Here is a 12,225-nt window from a genome sequence, read left to right on the forward strand (position 1 = left end):
CAGATTCCAAGCCCTCCATACCTTGATAGACTATCTACAGGAGTTGCTATGTATTAAAAAAAAATCATCTCCTAGTGGACACCCTTTGAAGGTAGGTCTCTCCATATATTCCAGGATTACACATCTAGACTTCCAACTTCAATAGAAACCAGGTTCTGGATGGTGCTCTCAAAAAATGGCCTCTAAAGACCTAAGGTTACTTGTGCATCATGATGAGACATGAACCCAGAGCTCCACTGAAGTAGTTCTCATATTATCATAAATGTGTAACTGGATCAAAATTCATCTGATTCCAATTGAATCCAATGAAAATGATGGAGATTGTGATCTCTATCAAGTTCTCCCATATACAGTTAAAAGGAGTGAAAGCTCTCACACTTACTTAGAGTATGGGCCTACAACCCACCCAAGAAATCTGTGATTCTTTTTTAAGTCAAAGGGAAAAGCTTTTTATTCTCCCAATCCCAAGATCAGAATCCAGCTTTTTTTTTTTTTCTTCAAAGCCCACAGGAAATCACCAGCCTTCAAAGCAACACCAGGAAACCACATCTTACAAGCTAGTAAAATAATTTTTTGTTCTGGATAATGGAGGATTTGAAATTATCTGCAAAGCTTTCTTAAATGGCACTGACTCAAATGGGCACACTAATAAAAATGGTTAAAATTATAGATGAATTTAATGAATCAGCACATCTGTATAACATAGCTATGTACTTTCTTTCATTAAGGATGCTTCCCAATGTGTGGCAAATATTGCTAATAATATTAATACCCAGAGGCAATTAACCCAATCCAAGGAAAATTGCTAGTTACCTCACTGATGAGCTCAGATGCTTTCTTTCTCCCTTCGATTTCCAAAGTCCCTGGAATAACACAGCCAACACCTCTCATAAAGTTTAGGTCAGATCTATACAAATTCTGCAGGAAACAAGATGAGAGAGACAGAAGAGTTAGTCTGACAAGTGTTTAAACCCCTTTTCATTACATTCAAAATCAAAGTAAAGCAGGAGAAGCAGAGGGATCCTTTGTGGGGTCGGCAGTAATTTTAAAGGGGTTCCCAGATTAAAACTTTTGATAATCGCTGAGCTACAACAAATGAAGTAATGGTTACCATCAATTAACTCTAGATTCAGAACTCTGCTAACAAAGAATTCAAAATATTCTGGCCAAGGGGTATGTGTGTGTACCCTCATGAACCTGCTCGTGTGCACTCTTGTCATTTGTATTAATGGTTTGGGAGTCCCCAAATTTAGGAGATAATTGAACCCTCCTCCAGTTTTGATGCAGGGGCAGCAGTCAGGAGTGCTGCTTTCCACATCCAGCCATGATGAAACGAAGGGAAACTAGCAAGCCTTTTGTGCTTGTGTGACAGAGCCGTCTCCAATAAGTGAGCACCCGTGTCAGGTGTTCCTACCCCATCTGTGAACTTCCTGGCACCTGTGTTACTCAGCAAAGTCTGTAACCAGGTGTGAAATGCATACAGATGGCAAACCTTCACACACATTGGAAAAGGCTCTGTTTGGGGGACACAGTCCCAACTAGTCCCAGTTGTCTTTCCTTTCCACTCTTCTCAGATAAATCTTCTTGCATTAAGAATATGTCAACTGAGGGAAATGATGTTTAGAGAAAGAATACCTCCTGATTAACAGAAAGAATGGTCTAGATATATCCAGGAATAGAAAAATCCATGAATATGCTGCTCTACATCACTCCTACTAGAAATGTCATCCAGAAACTCTGAATGTTTCTAAGACTCTATAGAAGATTTAGAGGACTCTTCAGTGAATCTCAGTTGGTCTAATTTCCTTTCCTCTTTCCCTTCCCCACCAAGATTTTCTTGTGTCCCCTTCCCAGAGAGAAAATAGTGGGAGTGGGGAAAAGCAGATAGTAAAAATAGAGATTGTGTATATACAGTTTTACTTCCAAGGCAACCTCCTAAAACCCAGGGCATGCAGAGGAAGCAATTTTTCCATCTCTGGTCCCACTGACAGAAGATCTATAATGAATGAGGAGATGTGTTCTCCTGGAGACAGACACAGAGACAAGGGAATGACAGACAGTGAGAGACAGAGAAAGCTATATATCTTGTATATTCAATCTTTTACATATTGTTCCCCAGTTAGCATGTGAGCTTCTGTAGGAAAGAGTCTGCCCTTTTTTTGCATCCCTAGTGTTCATCAGAGTGCCTGGCACCTAATTCTTATTAAATATTGGTGACTGAAGAACCAATAAGTAGCTCCTAAGGAAAACTATACTCTTTTATAGCGTTCTATAAGAAGAGATAATTAACATGGTCTTCACAGTTTCAAAGCCCTTGAACAACCTTCAGGGCTTAACACTGACCCAAGAGAATGTTTATGATCAAACCCAGAAGTAAAATAGCCCCGGGTCTTCCCCCCTTTACCTCGCTCTGCAGTTGGTAAGCTTTTTTGGCAGAGCGTAACCTCAAGTCTTCTGCCAAAGATGTGTACTGGTGGAGCAGTTGTTTGTAGTCCTGGTCACTGGCCAAGCTCTGGGCCTTCTTGGCGTGCACCAAGGCTACCATGTCCAACGGCAGATGGAACTGAGTCTTTGAATGTTCAAAGCCTTTCTTGTAGTTCACCTAGAGAGACAGGAACACCAACAGTAACGTTTCGATAGCATTATTACTGTATTTCTGGTCTCCATTGTAAAGTCCAAATGCTATGTAATTACCCATTCATCAGGGCCCAGGAGGAATTCTTGTCAAGACCAATACTCCTTCCTTGTTGCAATCAATGTTAAGAGGGTATAAATGGCCTCCAGAAAGAGCAAATCTTTCTCCCTAGCCCACTGGGGCTGATGACCCAGTTTTTAGACCCAGTTTAATTTTATGCTTCCCTCAAATGATAGCGGGTACAGAGGAAGTACCAAGCAATTTCTCATGCAATTCCAGCAATTCTATATCTTTCCTAAATGCAAAAGTATATACCTAGTGAGCTTCTGCTGTCTTTCCCCCACATTTCTCATCACCTCCTTTATGAATTCAATTTTCTAGCCATATGTGTTATTTGTTTCCCTGGGAAACCATGTTTATATAATTATTTTATGGATTTAGCAGAAATTCTTATTTCATAACAAGCAAAAATCACAAGGATTATTCTGTAACTTTAAAACTCTCAAGCTAGACTTAGAGGGAGAAACATAGCATGATATAGAAGAAAAAAGCCCTAGAACAGTGGTTCTCAAACTTTTGTTTCCAGTATCTTTATCCTATTAACAATTATTTAAGATCTCTCCAAAATGTTTTTGTTTATCTGGATTATATTTATAGACATTTACCATATTGGAAATAAAAACTATTTTTGAATTTGTAAACCCCCTAAAAGGGTTTCAGAGATCCCTAGGATTCTCTAGACCATCCTTTGAGAACCACTGCCCTAGAAAATCAAAAGACCCAAGTTCAAATCCTTGAACCATAGACAAGTTAACTTCCCTAAACCTCAGTTTCCCTGTTATTAAAATGGGGAGAAAAACTCATTCTATCTGACTCACTATGAAAAAAATTTGCAAACCCTTTGAAAATCTTAAAAATGTTATGTACTTGAAAGGTCTCATCATTATTGTAATAATCCCTAAAGCCTTCCACTAACCCTTAATCCTGTGTACTAAAGAGCAGTTGGACAAAGTAGGTGGAAGAGGTAAGCCGCAGGCTTATCAGGACATCCCTAATACCAGAGAGCAAATGCTATTGCCTATGTCTCTCCTCCTCCAGCAATGTTTTAAATCAGGTTAATCACAAAATTGGAAGATATCTCAGAGATTATCTACCTAAACTATACTTGAACAAAAAATATTCTCTACAACCATCTCTCCAAAACTGTTCCAAAGATTATTAGTATCAGGGAATCCACTGACTCCTAAGGCAGTCTGCAGTTTTACTAAATGGCCCAAATTGTTAAGGAGAATTTTTTTTTTCTTATTATGGTTTTGTGAGTTGTTATGCAAAAAAATTAAAATGCACTCATTTGTAAATCTGCTCCTTATAATTTCCATCTGTGTTCTCAGTCCTGCCCTCTAGGAAAGAGCAATCATTATGTTTCCAGAAAAAAGTTCTTCTGGAATACACTCTCACTGCTCATCATATGGCATCATGAAACCTAATTTTAAAAAATTACCTCTGGCTAACCTGAAAGAGAAAAGTAGTCACTAAGGTGCAATATGCAATCTGAAGGAGTATATCCCAGACTAAAGCACCTTTCAATTCTAACATTCTATGATTTACACAGTTGTTTGGACATAATAATAATTAGTGTAATAATAATAATATAATAGTATATACTACTAATAATAATAGTATAATAATAATTAAGTAAGGCTTACACTAAACAATTTACCATTCATTTAGTGATTGACATTCATTATCTCATGTGGGGTAGATCTGTGTATGTACATGTTGGACACTTCTTTTGGAACACATGTTATTTCCAGACTGCCAGCTCATCTTCTCTGCTTTATGGATTCACTATATTGATAAAAACTTTCGGTTGTGGCTTAGCAGCAGATTCCTAGGCTCTCTAGGTCTCCCTTCATCATCCCTGCTTGCCTTTCTGCCAACCCAAATATCTGACTTTCTCTAAAACAGCTGCCTTGACCTGCTGTACAGAATATATTATGCTGACCATCATCTTAAGATCATAGAGCTGTGAGTTTTCTTCCACAAAAAGACTAATATGGAATTATGTTTTACAGGATTACACATGGGTAACCTAAATCAGATTACTTCCTGTCTCAGGAACTGGAGAGGAGTAAGAGGAAAGGAGAAATAGAATTTGAAATTAATGTTAAAATTATTTTTACATGTCATTGAGAAAAAAATAAAATATTATTTAAGAAAAAAATCAGAGATAGAACTAGAAGAGACCTGAGCACCCTCTCACTTCACAGAAAAGGAAATTGAGGTCCTAAGTGACTTGCCCAACATTACACTTGCAGTAGATAGCAGGGCCAGGATGTGAACTTCTGATATGTCTTCTGAGTCTAAATCCAGTGCTCTTGCCACTACAACACTGTAAATGCACTATCACAAAACCCTATCCTGGAATCACAAAACCTTTGGTAAAATCATCTGGCTGATCATTCTTTTGTAATATGTCATATTACAAACTAACTGCCCACTGTAATGTTGTTCCCCCTAACATTATGTTTCCTTAGAACCAATTAACAACATTAAACAGAGTATGTCCAATAGTGTCTCCTCTAGGGATAGCCTCTGTGAACATGAAGGGAAAGACTTAAATCGCGGGCAAATGAGGCAGAGAGAAGTCAAGCCGCGCTTCACACATGGCTGGCCAAGCTACATGTGTTCCAGAAGAAGTGTCCAACCTGCATACACACAGATCCACCCCACAGGAGATAATGGAGGTCAAATCACTAAATGAATTGTAAAGTGTTTAGTGTAAGCCTTACATTAATTATTAGTATACTATTTTATTATTATATATACTATTATATTATTGGTATGCTAATTATTATTCTATCCAAACAACTGTATAAACAATAGAATGTTAGAATTGAAAGGAGCTTCAGAGATTATCCATTCATCATTTTATAGATGGAGAAATAGAGGACCCTGAGAGGAAAGCTAATTAGTGGAAAAACCAAGACTAGAATTCAGATCTCCTTTCTCTAGCACCCTTTTCACTGTCCTATTCAGTGAATGCTGACATTTTTTTAAAAATTTAAAGAAAGAAAACAAAACAAGGTTTCTTTTTTTTTCTTTTTTTTTTTTTTTTTTTTTTTGCTTTTTGCTTTTGGGGGGTTTTATTTTGGGGAAGAGGAGCTCAAGGCTCAGCCAAAGTTCAGGTGTTTAATAATCTCAAAGAGCAACATATAATTTGTTCCAACAGGTCAGGGAGTTTGGATTCCCTGGGAATATTACTATGGGTGGGCTGACACATTCATTTACATTTTTTTTTCAACTTACATCACTTTGGACTGAGGTTGCATGCACTGAATGTGAGAGGCTGATATCATCTTCCAAGCTTCGGGATCCAAGCATCTGCCCTTTCATTTTCTCAAACGACTCTTTGTATTTGTACTGAGGAGAGAGAGAGGGAAAAAAAATATAATACATAGGTGACAAGGGATGCAGAATGGAAGAGGTGGGTATTGGGCAAAAATGTTTTGTTCTTTTGACAGTCACCGAGTGAATGAGTTAAAAGAAAATGTGGTGCAGAAGTCAAAAGGTCTAGTCTTCTTTCATATGCAAGGCTCAGGAAGAGTAAAGGGCTCTGTTCTGTTCAGGGGAATGGCAGTAGATCTTTAGTAAATCAAATTCTAGTCTGGTTCTACCTGCTGGGACCTGGGTTGTCCTGCCTGGAAGAAGAAGGTACATTGAACTGTTTGCAATTTCTTCCTGGGGGCTTTTTCAAAACATCGATAGATGGATGGTAAATTCTATCTCCTTGGGGCCTGTGTTTCTACTTAAAGCAATCAAGTGCTTTTTTTGTTTTTACAAAAAAGCAAAAAGTTGGGGGGGGGGGTTTGTAGTGTTGTATTTTTTCTCTCCCTAAGAGATGAATATGTTTTGCTAATAAGAGAAGGTACTTGGGGCAGGAAAAACAATACTGAACTTGGAAAGTCTGAGTCCTAATTCTGTCATTTAAGTTGTCTGACCTTTGACAAGTCAATTATCATATAGATTTGTTAAAAGGAAAATGCTTTGTAAACTCAAAAGGTCAATATATACAGGGGAATTATTCTTTTTTTATTAAGAGTAGGTTCAAAAAGTGAGAGCATCTCTGACTACAAGTGGGGAAGTGTACCCAATGCATCCATATAGTCCTCTCAGATAAACCTGCAGACTCAGAGATTGTAGCCAAAGAGAGACAGTAAGGAGAACTAGATATGTCAACAGCTGGGGGACGGATACAGCAGTGAAGTGGACCCAGTTTATATGGAAAGCATCCTATATGAAGCCTTCTCTGATCTTTGAATTATTATTGTTCTTTCTTCCTCCTCAAATTATCTTGTATATATTTAATTCTTTACATGTAAGCTCTATGAAGGCAAAGGCTGCTTTCAGTTTTATTTCTGTAGACAGTTGGTGCTTAATAAATGTTTTTTGAAAATGAGATTCAGTGGATTCTGAGGGGAAAAAGGTAGTCAACTCATTGGTTTAGAACATGAGACTATCCATAGGTATAGAAAATGAGGCAGGAATTTGAGAGAAAAGGACAAAAAAATTTAGCATTTAACAATGACAAGGTAATTACCACAAAAACTCACATCACTTATGATTTCACTTGATGTCTTTGCAGCCTGAAATGGAAGGGCATCTAGCCTGAGTTTATAGCCACCATCTCTAAGCTTGCTCCAGGATTCTTTATATCGTGTCTAAAAAAGAAAAAATGAACACAAATTAATTTCTTCATTTGACCTAAAAGCCTCCTAACCATTAGGTTACCAAAATGCATTCATTAATCCACTCATTTAACCATCCAATTAAATATTATTGAATGATTAGTGTTCCATTCAATAAACACTTACATTGGGAATGTGCTTTCTTTGGCTTCCCATTACTATAGATTCCTCAGGCTTAAAATAATAAGCTCGCTCTCTTTTTTCTTTTTTTTTTTTCTTTTATTTTGTCAGGGAGTGGGTCAATTTATGATTCCATCAAAGTAAGGATCTCCTATTAAAGATGTAACTTATATAGAATGTTGGTTGGAGCACTAAGAGGATAATACTGTACCTTGCCTATGGTCACACAACTAACATGTGTCCAAACAACATATTGTTGTTGAGTTTTAATAACTCAAAAGATCAGATAAGGTTGGACTTTCCTGATTCCATGACTGGTTTTCTATTCAATATATTTGCCCATCAAGAAGGCAAATATTGCCCTATATTATATAAATAAAAATAAATTAAATATTGCCCAATATATGGCCTTGTGCCTTTTCTTTTATTATCATATAGTATTGTTTGTCTTTTCATATTTACTTGTTTCATCTCCTTTCCAAATCACAAGCATCTTGAAAGCACAGACCATGTTTTAAATTTTCTCTCCATTCCACTATAACCCAGCCCTCTATTTGTTACTCAAAAACATGAAGACACCCATACTTTCAATGGCTTACACCTACTCTGAAATCAGCTCTAAGGCTTTTGATGACTCATTGGTCCATCATTATCATCATCATCATCAAGCATTTATTAAATGTTCTCTAAGGCATAGAACAGACCCTTGCACATACCAACCACTCAAAAACATGGAGGAAATCATGTTTTATCATGTTTTCATTGGTATCCATCTGCTCTAAGGCTCTAATGACTTATTAATCCATCATCAGCATTGTTACCATGAACAACAAAAATGTCTTAAGTGTTCTTTATGTGTCAGGCACTATACTAAGTTCTGAGAATGCAAAAGAAGGCAAAAACAAAATCCTTGTCCTTAAAAAATTTACATTCTAATGGAGGAGATGATATACAAAATATATATTTACCTATAAAACATATAAAGTGTAAATAGAGGTTATTTCAGAAGGAAAGAACCTGGAGTGGGGAGAAGTACTGGGAAAGGCCTCTTGCAAAAGGTGGGGTGTGAACTGAGCCTTGAAGGAAGACAGGAAAAAAGGAAGCAGAGGGGAAAAGGTAGGAAATTCTGAGAAGGCAACCAGTGAATAGGAACGGGGTTAAGAGATGAAATGTTACATATAAGGAATAGTAAGAAAGCCAGTATTTTGGAGGCATAGAGTGTCAAGAGAAGAGTAAAATATAAGAAGAGTAGAAAAATAGGAAGAGGCCAGGCTATGAAAGGCTTTAAAAGTTAAAACAGAAGATTTTAAATTTGCTCCTGCATGTAATAAGTAGCCACCAGAAGGTGACATGATCAGAACCACTTTTTAGGAATATCCCTTTGGCAGTTGAGTAGAGGATGAGCTGGATTGGAGAAAAATGAGATAACATATCCTATCTCTATATTCATGGCTTTTCATTCAAATTCCCTAGAATAAATGTCCTTCATACAAAAAGAAATGCCTCCTTTCCAAGGAAAGTGCTCCCTTTTCTCAAATTATTATTATTTTTTAAAATAGATGTGGATCTTCTCTTACTAAAGAGCAGCATTCATCTCCAACGTCTCCCTCACCTCACTGATGTTCATGGCGTTCAGTTTGGCCAGGAGTACTTCAGGGAGGTCAGCAGTCTGAGTGTAATGATGTTTTATGTCTTCTCCATGCTCCCTGTACAGCCTCTGCAAACACAGAGTAATTTCTGATTAAAAATGGAGTCCATTCCATACCAAGTGACCAAATCAGAGACAGAAAAGTGATTGAATGTCACTTATACCCAGATCACAATATTCCATTCCTGACTCCTTAGATAGTCCACAATCTCATTGGAATATTTCTCTTACTCTCCCATTGCTCAGAACATGACAGACTGAGACCTCACTTGCTAATTCTCAACTGAAGAATGCAGCTGAAATCATAGAATTTAGACAAGTCATCTAGTTCAAATTCTTCCTTTTATAGATAAGGAAAAAGCAGCTCAGAAAGGCTACATGATTTGCCAGAAATCACACAGCCAAATTTTACTCTAGGTCCTCTAATTCAAAATAATACCTCTTTCAACTGTACAATGTGATGAGGAAAGAAAAGAAAAATATGATTATGTTCATTTATAAACTACTAGCAGATATTAGAATTTAAAAGCCACCAAATAAGATGACCTTTTCTTGAATAATTTTATTTTCCTTAAGTTTTCACTACATTTGATTTTATCTACAATCCCTCACATATGTCTGCTCTAATCTAATCTGCACACTGTGGAACCTGGTCTTATGATCGATTTAGCAATAAATATGGGCACCTTAGCATGATCTCTCTGGTCTTTGCTGTTTAAACTGTAAAATATTCTGGGCTGGGCCAGGCTGTCCCAGCCCCCAAATCTTATTTAATGAGTCCATGTTTCTAAATATCACAGCAGTGCCCCCTAGAGTTAGTTAACTAAAGAATTCTGTTTTCTCAACAGAAAAAAATTCTGTTTTACCATCAAACTCCCCATTTTCAATGCTTATTTGAGTCTAAAATAAAGACAGACACAACTCATTACCTCTACAATTTGAAAGCACTAAAATGAACTTCAGATTATTCTAGAGTATCAGACCAACAAAGTACTGTAACGACAACAAACATCTGTTCGATTTAAAGATGTAATAAGGAATTTGGCTCCTGCCTAAACTTTCCAAAATGCACTACTTAGTGGAAAATTAGGATGATTTGAAAATATTTTAGGTATATCTACACAGGACATAGTAAAGAAGGCATTGGCAAAACAACATTAAAAAAAAAAAGTCTCAATACAGGCAACCAAATTAGGATAATAGGAATCATTGAGCTAGCAGGGGTCTTAAAAATAATCTAGTCTAATCCCATCATTTTGTAGATGGGCTCCACTAAAGTCCAAAGAAATTCCATGTGTGAAGTAAAATGGACAAATGTCAGATCTTCATTTTATTCTGTTCTATGTAGATAGATACAAAGTCAAATTCTGATTGAATTTGTTTCAGAAATTAAGGGGATGGAGAGAGAGTTTGAAAATTAAATTTAATATCCTCAGAGCACACTCAAAACATTTTCTAATGCTAAAGCTAGCCTTTTGGTCTTAGTATAGTACCAGGCATGCTATTCATATTTTATAACTAAAAAACAAAAACAGTAACAAAAATAAACAAAAATAGAAATATTTGCTCTAAAAATGATAGGTATAGAGATGGGGTAGAAAATAAGGGAGCATCACAACAGAAGACAATGCCGAGAACAAAAATTTGGATAGGTCTTTACAAAATGGGGATAGAACTCTGCTTCTCAGCATACAGAAAATCATACCCATTTTTCATAATAATGAAAAGTCACCCCATTCTAGATCAATCTTGCTAGTACACAAAAGTTTGCTCATTCTTAGGATGACAGCAAGAACAGGACTGAGAAATGCTTTGGCTTCCATTGGATTGCTGAAAGAGGATCCCACTCTATAATCATAATGTATATACATTATAACTTACATCCACTGCTTGGGTATAACTAATTCTAGCCTGGACCATCTCAGGAGTGTCTTTAATACTGGTAAACTTCAAAGCCCACGGATGCTGACGGTACTTCTTCTGTTGAGCAGAAAAAGATCAAAGCTGTGAATTTTGTGTGGTTCTTTCATGCCATTTGAAAGAGAAAAATCATAGGTTGCTTGAGATTAGAGTGAATTTGTGAACATAATTATAATTCCACTTCCTCCATCTTTATGTCCTAGGTGCCTTCGGGTTAATATTTGTTTCAATTTCAGCATAACCTTGTGTCAATTAACATTAAAGTAGTTCTACCTGATACAAAGAGAACACCTCAAAATTAGGTTATCCCAGTAAAACATTATAAGAGCCACATTTAGAAATGGGCTTTTAAAGACTTCAAATACTATGTAGTGTGTTATTTACATATTTTTAGTTCTTCTAAGCAAAAATAAAAAATAAAAATTCTGGAACAGTTGCATTTAACATTTGAAGTTTGCTATTCTTTTCCCACACAGGAGCATGGCAGAGTCAAAACCCGGTCACTTAACATGACAGCTACTATAAACTGTACAGTCATTTCTAAGTCCCGATTACATCATTCACACAGTAGGTTTTCAGAAATGTTTATGGTAACCATGACAAAAATAATACTGTTATTCAAAAAGGAGTCATGACAAAATATAGAACTTAAAACATTCATTCATTCATTCAACAAGTACTTTTAAACATTGTTACATACAAGGCCTTGTGTTGAGGGGGCTATAAACAAAAACATGAATAATGACAATTTAATGTTAGATTGGCAAAATGGCATTTAACCGATTTTAAGTGTTTGTTCCTAAAAAAGGGAATATAAATGAATTTAAAATAAACAAGCAAACCATATTTTCAATGAGCTAGGCTAATTATTATTTTAAGGAATTCTGAAGTCATATGTTTTATAACCACCTTTAAATCCTTTTAAATTCAATTTATTTAAAGGGCAAGTAAGGTAATGGGATTATTTCTCTCACTGTCTATTTCTAGCTACTCATTTGTCTCTGGGCCAGAAAGATTAGAGTGTGCTTTTTTCTTTTGGCCACAGAAAATTCTTAAGTCAATATGCCCGAATATCCTGTGGCCGCCTGGGTGTACTGATTCCCACCAGTATTCATCTTTCATCCTGAAATAGTAGAGGTCTGTCCATATGGCAC

At 36.4% G+C, this 12,225-nt stretch overlaps 1 protein-coding gene across 2 annotated transcripts in view; it reads right to left on the bottom strand.

Annotated features, from left to right (window-relative positions):
* The window catches only part of NRAP (nebulin related anchoring protein), an 81,740-nt gene that overhangs the window by 21,838 nt on the left and 47,677 nt on the right, over positions 1–12,225 (bottom strand). For both annotated transcript variants that reach the window (XM_031955871.1, XM_012540998.3), the window contains exons 26-31: positions 11,033–11,131; positions 9,116–9,220; positions 7,249–7,356; positions 5,945–6,058; positions 2,405–2,602; positions 814–918 (exon numbers count right to left, since the gene is read on the bottom strand). In XM_031955871.1, the coding sequence (XP_031811731.1) occupies positions 814–918; positions 2,405–2,602; positions 5,945–6,058; positions 7,249–7,356; positions 9,116–9,220; positions 11,033–11,131 (729 nt within the window). The remainder of the gene's footprint in view (positions 1–813; positions 919–2,404; positions 2,603–5,944; positions 6,059–7,248; positions 7,357–9,115; positions 9,221–11,032; positions 11,132–12,225) is intronic.

The sequence above is a fragment of the Sarcophilus harrisii genome, chromosome 2, assembly GCF_902635505.1.
Source record: "Sarcophilus harrisii chromosome 2, mSarHar1.11, whole genome shotgun sequence".
NCBI lineage: Eukaryota > Metazoa > Chordata > Mammalia > Dasyuromorphia > Dasyuridae > Sarcophilus > Sarcophilus harrisii.